We start from the raw sequence: 15,033 nt of genomic DNA on the forward strand, positions 1-15,033 counted from the left end.
AAGTGACTAGGCAATCAGGATAGATAATAAACACAGTAGCAGCAGCTAGTTTGAAAGTCGGTCAGTGTCACAGTGAATGTGTGGGTAGAGTGTAGTGAGTGTTGCATCGAGCCAATTCAAGAGAGTCAGTGGAAAACAATTAGAAAAATACATCAATAACAAAGGGGGTCAATGCAAATAGTGCAGGTGGCCATTTAATTAACGTTCAGCAGTCTAATGACTTGGGGGTAGAAGCTGTTCAGCAGTCTAATGACTTGGGGGTAGAAGCTGTTCAGCAGTCTAATGACTTGGGGGTAGAAGCTGTTCAGCAGTCTAATGGCTTGGGGGTAGAAGCTGTTCAGCAGTCTAATGACTTGGGGGTAGAAGCTGTTCAGCAGTCTAATGACTTGGGGGTAGAAGCTGTTCAGCAGTCTAATGACTTGGGGGTAGAAACTGTTCAGCAGTCTAATGACTTGGGGGTAGAAACTGTTCAGCAGTCTAATGGCTTGGGGGTAGAAGCTGTTAAGGAGCCTTTTGTCCCAGACTTGGTGCTCTCGTATCGCTTGCCGTGTGGTAGCAGAGTGAACAGTCTATGACTTGGGTGGTTGGAGCCTTTTGCCAACCATTTACATATCACTTATTTTATTTATATTTGATTTGATGTCATATTGTAAACTGATGTCTGTTTTGCTGAAAATATGATTTTGAAAACAATGTCTACAAGTGCTTCATAAAAGTTACTTATTTTTTTATTTTCAAAAGACCGCAAATAGCCAATCAAATATCAACATAAGTGAAATGAAAGACAAATTTCATTTTCAGTGAATAATTGTCTTGTCCACTCAATGACAGCGATTCAACGACATCATTAGATCACCTCCAAGAAGCATCTTCAACGTTCACCTGACAACCCATTGGATAAGACAAACACTAACCAAGCGTTTCTTTCCTGTCAAGAAGGTTGAGATCAGAATATAAGGTCCATAAACAAACTGAAAATGGCATACTGAAGATGGAGTCAAAAGGAACTCAGCCTTTCACCCTTTTCATAGCAATGGAATATGTGACACGGTTCGTTATAGTTCATGTTTTCTACAAAAAATGATAAAGGCAGATTCGATCATCCAGTTAAATTTTTTACAAAATTTTAAATCGACAGAACTACCGTCCTTGGGCGTTCCTGAGCTCACAGTAAAAGGTTAAACTAGACATGTTATTGTGAGTTCTGGAGGCAGCAGAGACTGTTGGTGGTCGATCAAGGGCACTTCCTGTCTACGCACTGCTTCCCGCCCTCTTCGTACTCCTGTTTTGAGATCCACATTTGCTGGAAAGTTCCCTAGAGCAAGACAACATGATGCTTATCAGTACAAATCCCAAACAATACAAACACCATCATTGAAGTGCATTAGGTCAAAGTAACATGTTATTATCAAACTATTTCAAAACAGGCCAACACACAAATCCCAAAACAAATAGACAAATCATAGTGTGCAAGTGACCAGAAGTATTGCAATACAGTATAAGTATATATCAGTGGAGGCTGCGGAGCTGCTCAGTGGAGGCTGCTGCCTCGCTGTGGTGAGAGCACTAACACACTGAACATGATGGACAAGGATGCTCCATATAGACACAGCCTGGACAGTGATGGATGTAATACAGAATGACAAGATATGGTCTGATATCTCTTCTGAAACTGGGGTGGGGTTATTGAGTTCAGGGTTGTGTAATGGTTGCTTCCATGTCAGTCCTCAAAGATGAAATTGCATAGAATCGAATGAATCACATCCAATGATTTCCCGCTTTGGACATTGTTTTGAAAATGATTCTTCTTAGCTGCCATACCTTTGATGTCATAAACTGTTACAGAATTCCCCTTCCTTATTATAAACTCTGATTAAAACTATGGAGGTCATTGGCCTACAACACATGTGTGTATTTGCCCTTGAAATGATATTGCTAGATGGAAGAAAATAATAAGATAGGCCTAAACTGTAATAAGATGTACTTGAAAGATACTATAAATAGCAGGAGACATACCTGGGTTCTAGACTGGTATTTAGGGCAAGCATTTTAGGATTATACATATGGTTAGAGTCAACTTCTACTTACACGTTAAAGCTCAGCCATGTTGCTACATGTTTACTCATTGACTTCAAGTAGAGCATTGTTTGTGAATCTGAATAAAAGCCTAATAAGTGTATCGCCCCCAGCTTGGGCAGCACTGCTACACTGCTTTTTTGGGCTAAAGGTGTTTGTGACACGTGCATGTGTTCCAATGATGTCATAATTGTTTGTAGGTTCTATGTTGCCTATCAACTTGGCTGTCCTTCAGAAAGTAGATAATACTTGTATTTTCAAACGATTAATAAAAATACTAGCAACAAAAGAAACTAAATAGATTTAATCCATTAATATGATATTGCCAGATGGAAGAAAACAACAAGGTAGGCCTAAACTGTAATAAGATATATCTTATAGACTGCTTCAGTGCATTTGGAAAGTATTCAGACCCCTTGACTTGTTACACATTTCATTTTTTACGTTACAGCCTTATTCTAAAATGGATTACATACATTTTCCTCATCAATCTACACACAATATCCTATAATGACAAAGCAAAAACAGTTTAGACATTTTTGCAATTTAAAACGGAAAAAAACAGAAATACCTTATTTACATAAGTATTCAAACCCTTTGAAATGAGACTCGAAATTGAGCACCGGTGTATCCTGTTTCCCTTGATCATCCTTGAGATGTTTCTACAACATGATTGGAGTCCACCTGTGGTAAATTCAATTGATTGGACATGATTCGGAAAGGCACATACCGAAGGTCCCACAGTTGGCAGTGCATGTCAGAGCAAAGACCAAGCCAAGAGGTCGAAGGAAATATCCGTAGAGCTCCGAGACAGGATTGTGTCGAGGCACAGATCTGGGGAAGGATACCTAAAACTGCCTGCATCATTGAAGGTCCCCAAGATCACAGTGGCCTTAATCATTCTTAAATGGAAGAAGTTTGGAACCACCAAGACTTTTCCTACAGCTGGCCGCCCGGCCAAACTGAGCATTCAGGGGAGAAGGGCATTGGTCAGGAAGGTGACCATGAACCTTATAGTCACTCTGACAGAGCTCCAGTTCCACTGTGGAGATGGGAGAACCTTCCAGAAGGACAACCATCTCTGCAGCACTCCACCAATCAGACCTTTATGGTAGAGTGGCCAGACGGAAGCCACTCCTCAGTAAAAGGCACCTAAAGGACTCAGACATGAGACACAAGATTCTCTGGTCTGATGAAACCAAAATTGAAGAGAGCATCCTGGTTGCATCACCGCCTGGTATGGCAACTGCTCGGCATCCAACCTTAAGGCACTACAGAGGGTGGTGCATACAGCCGAATATATCACTGGGGACAAGCTTCCTGCCATCCAGGACCTATATACTAGGCGGTGTCAGAAGGCCCAAAAAACTTGTCTAAGACTCCAGTCCCACAAGTCATAGACTTGTTACTGTAACAGTATAGCTTCCATCCCTCTCTTCGCCCCTACCTGGGCTCAAACCAGGGACCCTCTGCACACATCAACAACAACCACCCTCGAAGCATCGTTACCTATCGCTCCACAAAAGCCGCAGCCCTTGCAGAGCAAAGGGGAACAACTACTTCAAGGTCTCAGAGCAAGTGACGTCACCGATTGAAACGCTAACTAGCTAGCCAGTTCACATCGGTTACACTACTGCACGGCAAGCAGTACCGGAGCGCCAAGTCCAAAATGATCCAGTGGGTCAGAAGTTCACATACACTAAGCTGACTGTACCTTTAAACAGCTTGGAAAATTTCAGAAATGATGTCATGGCTTTAGAAGCTTCTGATTGGCTAATTGACATAATTTGAGTCAATTGGAGGTGTACCTGTGGATGTATTTCAAGGCCCACCTTCAAACTCAGTGCCTCTTTGCTTGACATCATGGGGAAATCAAAAGAAGTCAGCCAAGACCTCAGAAAATAAATTGTTAGACCTCCACAAGTCTGGTTCATCCTTGGGAGCAATTTCCAAACACCTGAAGGTACCACGTTCATCTGTACAAACAATAGTATGCAAGTATAAACACCATGGGACCACGCAGCTGTCATACCACTCAGGAAGGTGACACGTTCTGTCTCAGAGATGAATGTACACTGGTACAAAAAAATGCAAATCAATCCCAGAACAGAAATGGACCTTGTGAAGATGCTGGAGGAAATAGGTACAAAAGTATCTATATCTACAGTAAAAACGAGTCCTATATCGATACAGCCTGAAATGCCGCTCAGCAAGGAAGACACCACTGCTCCAAAACCGCCATATAAAAGCCAGACTACGGTTTGCAACTGCACATAGAGAGAAAGATCATACCTTTTGGAGAAATGTCCTCTGGTCTGATGAAACAAAAATAGAACTGTTTGGCCATAATGACCATTGTTATGTTAGGAAGAACAAGGAGGAGGCTTGCAAGCCGAAGAACACCATCCCAACCGTGAAGAACGGGGGTGGCAGCATCATGTTGTGGGGGTGCTTTGATGGAGAAGGGACTGGTGCACTTCACAAAATAGATGGCATCATAAGGCAGGAACATTATGTGGATATATTGAAGCAACATCTCAAGACATCAGTCAGGAAGTTAAAGCTTGGTCGCAAATGGGTCTTTCAAATGGACAATGACCACTAGCATTCTTCCAAAGTTGTAGCAAAATGGCTTAAGGACAACAAAGTCAAGGTATTGGAGTGGCCATCGCAAAGCCCTGACCTCAATCCTATAGAACATTTGTGGGCAGAACTGAAAAAGCATGTGCGAGCAAGGAGGCCTACAAACCCGACTCAGTTACACCAGCTCGTCAGGAGAAATGGGCCAAAATTCACTCAACTTATTGTGGGAAACTTGTGGAAGGCTACCCGAAACGTTTGAACCAAGTTAAACAATTTAAAGGCAATTCTACCAAATACTAATAGAGTTTATGTATACTTCTGACCCACTGGGAATGTGATGAAAGATATAAAAGCTGAAATAAATCATTCTTTCTTCTTCTATTATTCTGACATTTCACATTCTTAAAATAAAGTGGTGATCCTAACTGACCTAAGACAGGGAATGTTTACTAGGATTAAATGTCAGGAATTGTGAAAAACAGAGTTTAAATGTACTTGGCTACGGTGTATGTAAACTTCCAACTTCAACTGTAGATATTCCATTAGAAAATGTGCCGTTTCCAGCTACAATAGTCATTTACAACATTAACGTCTAGACTGTATTTGTTCAATCAATCAATCAAATTTTATTTATATAGCCCTTCGTACATCAGCTGATATCTCAAAGTGCTGTACAGAAACCCAGCCTAAAACCCCAAACAGCAAGCAATGCAGGTGTAGAAGCACGGTGGCTAGGAAAAACTCCCTAGAAAGGTCAAAACCTAGGAAGAAACCGAGAGGAACCAGGCTATGTGGGGTGGCCAGTCCTCTTCTGGCTGTACCGGGTGGAGATTATAACAGAACATGGCCAGGATGTTCAAATGTTCAATTTGATGTTACTTTAAAATGGACAAAAAAAAAGTGATTTCCTTTCAAAAACAAGGACATTTCTAAGTGACCCCAAACTTTTGAACGGCAGTGTATATTTTTTTTTTACATTTGCAAACTTGAAAAAAAAAATAGAACTATTTTCGATTTGTCATTGTGGGGTAAAGTGTAGATTGATAAGGAGAAAATCAACAATTTAATCCATTTTAGAAGGCTGTCACTTAACAAAATGTAGAAAAAGTCAAGAGGTCTGAATACTTTCTGAATGCTCTGTTTACATGGATGTGAACTCACTAGTGATGCCAAGATGGAGCCTCCTATCCAGGCACTGAACCTGCGCTCCACCGTTGTGTTGTTGGCTATCAATTTCAGTCTCATGCTCTGAACACAGGAGAGAAGACAAAATCAGACACCGACAGGAACTGTGGACAGGAACATTTTGCTAAGAAGAGGACAAGATAAGTAAACAATAAATATTTTAGTGCTTCACTCACAGGGGGGGTCTTCTGAGAGAGTTCTCTGGTGAGTCGGTCCGTGAAGCCCGAGATGAGTGTGTTGCCGCCGGTGACCACCACGCTACCATAAAGACCCTGAGACAAAGGTCAAAGGTCAGTTCTGTACAACCTCTTGTGGGAATAAAGGTCACCTGGCCTCAATATGTAATTTCGAATAACAGTAATAGATCACGTATCAATCACAAAATACACAGGCCTAGTAACCATGGCAGCCAAAACAAGTAACGTGATAGGTCCTTAATGTGGGCACCTACCGGCCGAATATCGATGTCACACATTCCCACACTGGTGGTCACCACGTGGCCGACTCCCAACATGGTGTTGCCAGACAGACCCTGTGGAGGAAAACCGGAACATTCCAAGAACACCACATTTCAGACAGGTCCGGTCAAAGAGAATGATTGATGCATTATGCCATTCAAGCGATTCTTACCTTGGCATTGGAAGGGTCAAAAAGGCCTTCTGGAATCTTCAGCCTCTCTGCCCCAAAGTCACAGTTGTATCCATTGGGCAGCTCGTAGTGAACCGTGGGCATCTGGGCTGCAACTCTGTAGGAGGATTACATTTCAACACAATGAAAATTAACCCTTAGAAAAGGGAGAGAACTATTCTGTGGTGGTTATTGTGACATGATTGAATGAGAGTATGGTGGACTCACTGTTCATCGTACGGCGAGTCTGAAACCTGCAGCACGGACGCTTGGAAATCCTGAATCACAGTCTGGAGGCAGGGGGACAAAAAAATAAATAAATGTTCTAGCAGTACAGGTAAGGAATATTTCACATTAGGAACATGTGAATGATGAAGACCGGTGAACATCACACGTCTACATGTTACGGTGATGCAGCACCGACCACCTACATTGGACTGTTTAGGATTTTCTGTTTTATGATTAGAACGCAAAGCTGCTTACATTACACATGTAGTTGTGCCAGGACCGGGTGACTTGAGGTAGTTTCTCCTTCTTCTTCCAGCTGGCTGGGGTTCCATCACGTACAGCATCCTACAGTGAGAAACAAAAGGTCAGCAGGGACGTTGTCACAACGGACAAGTACCCTGGTTCTAGATCTGCAGTCACGTTGTCATAGTGGACAAGTAGCCTGGTTCCAGATGGACAGGGACGTTGTCATAACGGAAAAGTACCCTGGTTCTAGATCTGCAGTCACGTTGTCATAGTGGACAAGTAGCCTTGTTCTAGATGGGCAGTCACGTTGTCATAGTTGACAAGTAGCCTGGTTCTAGATCTGCTTGTGCCGTCAATTAAAATGACAGCAGGAGTTGGCGAGACAGCACCAACAGATCTGGGACCAGGCTAGAGGAGGAGGAAGAGATCAAAAATAAAAAAGGGAGCCAGGGATAAAAGGCAAACAGTGTTTTGAGGTCAGGAATCTGAGGAATTCCTGATTAATTTGGAGAAATCACATCTCAGAGTCTGACGGGTAATGGTGAAGACCATCACAGAACAACGGCACATTTTGTGATCTGAAAAATCAAGGCATGAAAGAAGGATGGGATTCCTGTGAAGTATGGTTCCTATCATGGTTTCTTCCTTCCAGAGCTTATTAAATTATAGATATTTCCTTGCTTTACGTTTTGTAGATTATGACTTTTTCAAGCACGCTGTGCGACATGCTCATTTGAATTAATTTGAATACAAGTATAAGACAATAAAAATTGGCCTTAATTGAAATTCCCTCATCAATGTAGGACTTTTCGTAAAGACTTGATTAAACTGATTCCATCTATCCCAATTTATAGCGCTTGTCAATTCGATGCTCATGCGTGCAATGTACGGGAACAAAATACCAGAGTTAGAGCATCTCTGAATTAATTGTTATTGGCCAATCATAAAATTACAAAGCACAAATCTAGACAAAATTAATATTACATGTAGATTCTCAAAACAAACCCAATATAAAAACCCCTTTTGAATATGTTACACTATGACAAAAGTGATTAATGAAACTAAAATGTAGTGGATGAAGGGAAATGCATGAGACAACCTGAATATGTAAAGATTTTTTTAAATGAAAAAATAAATAATGTTTTTTGAATATCTAAGTTCTATACTTACAAATGCCCCACCACCATAACGTGAGCAATAGCACCAAAATGTGAGATGTGGAATCTCTGAAATGAGTAGTTTTGACTTACTTTAGCAGGTCTCACCTTTGATGCAATCATGTAAGGAGGGACTATTTCAACATTTAACTCTTGAAATAGCTCTCTACATTGCATGCTCATAAAGTCTCCAGCAAGGGGAGACTTGACGATGCCTGAAATAAAAGAACATAAAACATGTCACTTGGATAGTTGAGGAAAGGATAATTGATCAGAACATCAAAACGCTTTTCACTTCCAATCATTTAGAGCGTTACACACCTATTATGAAGGCTCATAACAACTATGACATGCACAGGCCAAGAACACTGAATCGACTTTGCACCATTGTGAATGGAGGCATTGTGTCATTGTGCTCCTCGGGCGACCCCAACACGCGCCGCTCCTCGGGCGACCCCAACACGCGCCGCTCCTCGGGCGACCCCAACACGCGCCGCTCCTCGGGCGACCCCAACACGCGCCGCTCCTCGGGCGACCCCAACACGCGCCGCTCCTCGGGCGACCCCAACACGCGCCGCTCCTCGGGCGACCCCAACACGCGCCGCTCCTCGGGCGACCCCAACACGCGCCGCTCCTCGGGCGACCCCAACACGCGCCGCTCCTCGGGCGACCCCAACACGCGCCGCTCCTCGGGCGACCCCAACACGCGCCGCTCCTCGGGCGACCCCAACATACTGCTCCTTTCCCAAATGACCATTTCCTCATATCAACTAAAATGGCTCTGTTGATGTTTATATAACAGACTCCTGTGCCATAGCCCTCGGTCTTGTATTTCACTGCAGCACAGACTCAAATTGCCTCACTGCAGAAAACCGAGCCCTTGATGCTTTACCAAGACGGTTGCTGTTACCTAATTTTTCACAAACATGTCTCTTTCGTGTAAGGAGATGACTTGAAGGTGGATACTAATGTCAAACCCCTTCACTGTGTTTCCATCATCTTCCTGCTGCTTACTGCTGGGGATTCAACTTGCTGCAGGGAGAGGACGGAAGTGCTACCCAGTTCGCTGCTTTTCAGTTGATTGATTGATTTTGGGGTTTCCACAAGTATGAAGTATTCAAAACCATATCAGTATCTATCTAAAGTAATTTCGACCCACATCCTGAGACACGATGGCTTCAAAGTGGACAGAGGGCATTTCTTGTCAACTCAATGGCAAGAGCTTATCCATCACTCACAATGGCAAGAGCTTATCCATCACTCACAATGGCAAGAGCTTATCCATCACTCACAATGGCAAGAGCTTATCCATCACTCACAATGGCAAGAGCTTATCCATCACTCACAATGGCAAGAGCTTATCCATCACTCACAATGGCAAGAGCTTATCCATCACTCACAATGGCAAGAGCTTATCCATCACTCACAATGGCAAGAGCTTATCCATCACTCACAATGGCAAGAGCTTATCCATCACTCACAATGCCAAGAGCTTATCCATCACTCACAATGCCAAGAGCTTATCCATCACTCATAATGCCAAGAGCTTATCCATCACTCATAATGCCAAGAGCTTATCCATCACTCATAATGCCAAGAGCTTATCCATCACTCATAATGCCAAGAGCTTATCCATCACTCATAATGCCAAGAGCTTATCCATCACTCATAATGCCAAGAGCTTATCCATCACTCATAATGCCAAGAGCTTATCCATCACTCATAATGGTAAGAGTTTATCCAGCACTTTTAAGACTTGTACATGATGTAGATAATAAAATCTAGGCAAACTAAAATAGAAAAGAGTGCGGTGGGAGAGCTGGACAAATGACCTTGCTGAAGCACGTAACCGTCGTGCACTGGAATGGCTGTGGTGTGTGTGGCTCCGCTGTCTAACACCAACCCTGTGGATCGTCCATTGGCAAAGCTGAGACACTCAGAGTTAAGGGAACAGAAGGGGCGTTTCTACAGAGATGAGATACAATGTATTTTAGGCCGAACAATTAGCAAACAATCACTATTAGCAAACTACTGAGAATGTTTGGTTTTTAATTTTTTTAGGTGACTAAAGTAGTTAAATAAATAAATTGCAAAGAAAACAGATTTTGGGGTCATTATTAAACAGCAGATGGCTCGTGTCATTTGACCAGTGTTTCATTACAGTGACGCCATCGAGCCACCACTTCATTAGCCTTCCAACAACATCCCTATATTATTTAAATTCACTGTAAGGATACGAAGAGAGCACCGCCGTTTTGCACAGGAAGAAGGCAGGAATGTTGTAATGCTCAAACATCAGCTCGGTTAGCTTCTCCCGCTTGGCTCGTGTGTTCCACTGCAGAGATAAGAGAAAAAAGGGGAAACTGAAGAGAAAACCATGACGACCCTCTTTTTAAAAAAAAAGTTTTTTTTACAAGGCACACCATAGCAAAACAGTTTGAAAGTGAAACATGAACTAGCGTTTCTTGTTGAACAAGTACAGATAACACCTTCTGTTTCAGAGCATTTTCTTTGTTTGGTGCCTAATGCCAGATATCAGTGTACAATGAACCAGCAGGACACCATAGGCTGAATACTACAGAAAACCAAATACTATATTTTACAGTGTAATAACTCCACAGTGGTTAGTTTTCATTCCAAAAAAAGAAAATCGGGGCTGATCCCCTTGCAGACATTGAGGGCACTACTGGCAGTCAGTGTGGCTGTCGGTGTGCACTCATTCCAATGTACATTGGGCTCGCGACATACTGAATGAGTTGATCATGAAACCTATGTACCATTAAGTCTGTGTGTTCTAAATGCCAAAACGGAAGGCGAGGCCTACTCACCGAGGCTTCTGACATGAGTACAGGATGGATGCTGGGTTCTGACTTGAAGTGCATCTTGTAGGTGTGGTCTAGAATGGCCTGGAAGCTGTCCCAGTCCTCGACTTCACAGATGACAAAACAAACAAAAAGACCAATGTACAGAGTTAGAGGATGTCATGGTAACCAGTGCAAATTTCCCCACAAGAAATCACGTAGGCAAGGGGTTGGGCCAAGGTAGTTTTCCTTGTAGAAGATACCCATAGAAAATTATCCAAATCAAATCCAATGTACTTATAAAGCCCTTTTCACATTAACATAAAGTGTTATACAGAAACCCAGCCTAAAACCCCAAACAGCAAGCAATGCAGATGTAGAAGCACGGTGGCTAGGAAAAAATCTAGAAAGGCAGGAACCGAGGTAGAAACCTAGAGAGGAACCAGGCTCTGAGGGGTGACCAGTCCTCTCTCTTTGGGCAAGTCATGCAGGTCACCTGCAATAAAGTCTGGTACTGTTGAATAGTTAATACTTAGCAGCAAACATGGCGTCGCCACGAGCACCACCGCAGATATTGAGATGAGCGAGATGCAAGACTCCACACCCATACAGTAACTGCACATGGGTTTGCTTCACACTGTTAGAATGGTAGGTACGTGACAAAAACAGCGTAGAAGTTTAGCCTCGCGCTCCAACGCTCTTTGTTGTTGCGGAAATTGACCCACTGTGCTGTTTACCTTGTGCATCTACGTCATATCGCTGACTCGACCTTTAAAAAAAAGGTGTGCATACTTGCATCTCCTCACACAACTACATTATATTAACCTACATCTTTCATCTCTATTGCTAGGTCGGATACTGGAGAAAATAGACTGATGAACTTGGCTAATTTAAGCGCAATGTGTGAATTCTAATCCAGGGCAGCACTCCAAGGAGCTCTCTGATATATAGTGCTGCTCAGAGTCTATTAAGATCTTTGTCACACTTTCCTCTAAAATAGCCCACGTACTGAATTCACATTAAAGTCAGGATCACGTAAGCAGAAAAGTCTGAAATGGCATTGTCATATTTTTTTTTTAAATAGAGCAACAAATAAACACCATGGACAGTTCAGGAGAAAGACACCCAATACATCATCCATGATGGTTCTCAGTCTGACCAATGACCAACCATCATTTCTCTTTTCTAACAGAGACCATCCTCTCCATTAACTTCCAAATCACTGTGTTGACTGTTGGACATGTCAACGTGTTGTTTTTCCGTGTGTCAATGTTTAAATGGACAATAAAGTATATTGTTAGTGGTAAAGTATAGACAATTTCAGAAAGGCAAAACTTCCGGATATGTCAATACTGCCGTTTGTGTTAATCTCGCAAGAAGATTCGCAGGTCATTGAAAGTCTAGACAAGGATCCTCTTCACAAAACATTGTGCATTGTCCTAGATATTGAAGGCATTGCCTGGCATTCCACTACCTGTTCTGCCTATACGCTCTGCATGCCATGTCACAGCATTGGCTTTTATTTCATTCGGGCAGAATGCTGTCAATACAACTTCCACATTGTCCACGATCACATGACGGGGGAGAGAGACTCACTCATGCCGTTTTTGAGCGGTGACATGACCTCCATGTTCTCGCGGGCCACCCTCAGCTGGTTGGTGTCGATGAAGTAGTTGGTGCCCTGCTTGCCCTTGTCCCCGCCGTCCGTCTCCATCGGGGTGCTACCATCCTCCCTGTCCAGGGTCACGCCCATCACCGTGGGGAAGTCGGCCTACGGGCACCAATAAACGTGTATTTTAGAGTTGGGTGATGTCAACTTTTGTCCTATCATGATTCTGTACATATAAAAATCGCCCTCTAGACAATGTTATCCGAAAATAAAATATATTTTATTGCCCCTAGCACGAGCTCGCATACTACGGGAGGGACGCGAGGAATCATGACATTGACTAAATATATTGGAGCCAAACCTTTTCTAGTATTCCACTCTGGTGTAGCTGCGGAACAAAAGAGGTGTGTAGGCCTATCTGAGGTAGTGCGTGTGTGTGCGCAGAAGCGTGTAGCTGGAGCGAGTGACAGTCAACGAGCCTCGCTGGCTGTCATGTGATGGGGGTGTAAATCATCATGGACTGCAGATCAACTCTGCTGTCCTCACAACTGGATAATTCTACACTGGTTCACATTATTCCTCCTCTCTTATTAGAGCTAGGATACTATGCGTTGTAGGTAGTTTGCACACTTCTAAAATAATATGGAAATTAGAGACCGACTGATATATCATTTCACTGATATAAAATAGATATAAAAACTAAATACATTTTTTTTAATTCAAAATTTTAAAAAAGACAAATCGGCAGATATTGGCCTTTAAAAAAAAAAAACTATATCGGTATATAGCGATAATTCCACCGATAACTGATATTCCCTAAATAGAATGGGAAAAAAGGTAATCTCATGCTTATCTGACCACTTGTGGCCATTTTCAAGAGTCATTATTGTTAAACTCACAATGTAAGAAATCAACATCGGACAAACAAAAATAATAACTTGGTTGGGCTCTAATGGAAATAGGCCAGGGTTTGTTTAAATTTCTCATTAGATCGTTTTATCTTGTCATTGTTCCTTCCATCTTTCTCATTATTACTTTAGGCCTATCATGTTTGAGATATATATATATATATAGATATAGATATATATATATATATATAATTAAAAAAAAACGTTTTTGAGCTAACAGAGTTCTAGGCTTCATTCATTGTTTGATCATGAAATTGCGCTGGGGGAGAAATCCGGCATGCATAAAACCGAGAGTGTGGCTTATAGGCCAAGTCATATTCATATCAAATGGAGACAAAATTGGAAATTAGGCTTTTAATAAAATAAGACACAGATTGCCCACTATTAAAAAAATGTTTACATATTTATTGAAATAACAATATAGGCAAAGCTGTCATCAAGGCAAATGGTGGCTATTTGAAGAACCTAAAATATATTTTGATTTGTTTAACACTTTTTTGGTTACTACATGATTCCATAGTTTTGATGTCTTCACGATTAATCTACAATATAGAAAAATAGTGAAAAATAAAGAAAAACCCTTGAATGAGTAGGTATCCAAACTTTTGACTCGTACTATACCCTCTAAAATAAAATTAATACGCAAAGGATGATAGTTAATAATAAGGTCACCACACTTGGGCGCTTACCTTGGGACAATCTTCTCCAGCATACCCGGCTCTCACTGTGTAAGAGCCTATGTCAAACACTAGGGCTCCAACCTCATCTGCAGAGAGAAGATGCCAAAGTGAAGAAGTTACAAGTACAACATTGGAGCAATGTTATGATTTACATCAAGACTTGAGGCAAGTTTACACAACACTTATAACTAGCTATATTTATACTTAGAAAGCTGAAGAAAATATGAAATGTCTGTATTAAATCGAAACGTATTATTTTGGTTGAACTTGCAGATAATGTTAATATCCTGGACAACTAAAAGCTTAGCTAAAATTATAAAATTCAGCAGGCTAAAGTAGCGAGTAATTTATCTGCAGAGCTGGGAAACATGCTAGCTAGCTCTTAGCTAATTTAGCTAGCTAGTTACAGCTTTCACTCATTAGATGGGAGACAGGCAGTCATATCACAAACTAGCAAGTACATGAGAAAATAAATGATTTTGCTGGTCATTGACAGTTAACTAGTTAGCCAGCTAAAGACAACACCAAATATTTCCGATCTGTGATAATATCAGTCTGCAGAGCACTTGCTAACAGGCTAGCTAGTTGTAGCATCTTTCGCCCTACAGCACAACGTGGCGTGTTCATTCATTTAATGTTGTCCTCAAAAATCACACTCACCGCCTCCATACACTCCGCCACTCATCCTCGCAAATTATGCACGAAACAATTTTACTTTCTGGTTAATACGATTGAAGAAAAAATCCCGGCAGCTAGCTAAACCTTTTATCACAACAAAATAAATTAAGTAACGTGGATCAACCTAACCCCGCCATACAGACTTTACCACGCTATCCAATCAAACATCGCAACGACATAACTAGATCCGCCTCTGTTAAGTTACTGTGAGAGGGAACGAAATTGGAAGGAGTGAACCAAACAGCCCCCAGCGGT

The 15,033-nt window shown here is 41.9% G+C and overlaps 1 protein-coding gene across 1 annotated transcript; it reads right to left on the bottom strand.

Annotated features, from left to right (window-relative positions):
- Positions 1-706: 706 nt before the first annotated feature.
- LOC123991149 (actin-like protein 6A) lies at positions 707-14,937 on the bottom strand. The gene is made up of 14 exons (XM_046292404.1): positions 14,761-14,937; positions 14,110-14,186; positions 12,500-12,674; positions 10,931-11,031; positions 10,340-10,437; positions 9,935-10,029; positions 8,211-8,317; positions 6,955-7,044; positions 6,700-6,761; positions 6,475-6,589; positions 6,296-6,376; positions 6,021-6,116; positions 5,821-5,907; positions 707-1,315 (listed from the first exon to the last, which is right to left on the bottom strand). Exons 1-14 carry the CDS (start codon positions 14,783-14,785, stop codon positions 1,235-1,237), a joined length of 1,290 nt encoding a protein of 429 aa, XP_046148360.1. The 5' UTR covers positions 14,786-14,937; the 3' UTR covers positions 707-1,234.
- Positions 14,938-15,033: the final 96 nt, after the last annotated feature.

This window comes from Oncorhynchus gorbuscha, linkage group LG02 (genome assembly GCF_021184085.1).
Source record: "Oncorhynchus gorbuscha isolate QuinsamMale2020 ecotype Even-year linkage group LG02, OgorEven_v1.0, whole genome shotgun sequence".
In the NCBI taxonomy this organism is placed as follows: domain Eukaryota; kingdom Metazoa; phylum Chordata; class Actinopteri; order Salmoniformes; family Salmonidae; genus Oncorhynchus; species Oncorhynchus gorbuscha.

Excerpts from the sequence above, each read along its gene's own strand:
- LOC123991149 (XM_046292404.1), bottom strand. The coding sequence starts at position 14,785 with ATGAGTGGCGGAGTGTATGGAGGCG. Across the intron at positions 14,187-14,760 it reads TGGCGGAGTGTATGGAGGCG|ATGAGGTTGGAGCCCTAGTG; the intron begins GTGAGTGTGATT and ends TTCTCTCTGCAG. Across the intron at positions 6,377-6,474 it reads TTGACCCTTCCAATGCCAAG|GGTCTGTCTGGCAACACCAT; the intron begins GTAAGAATCGCT and ends TTTCCTCCACAG.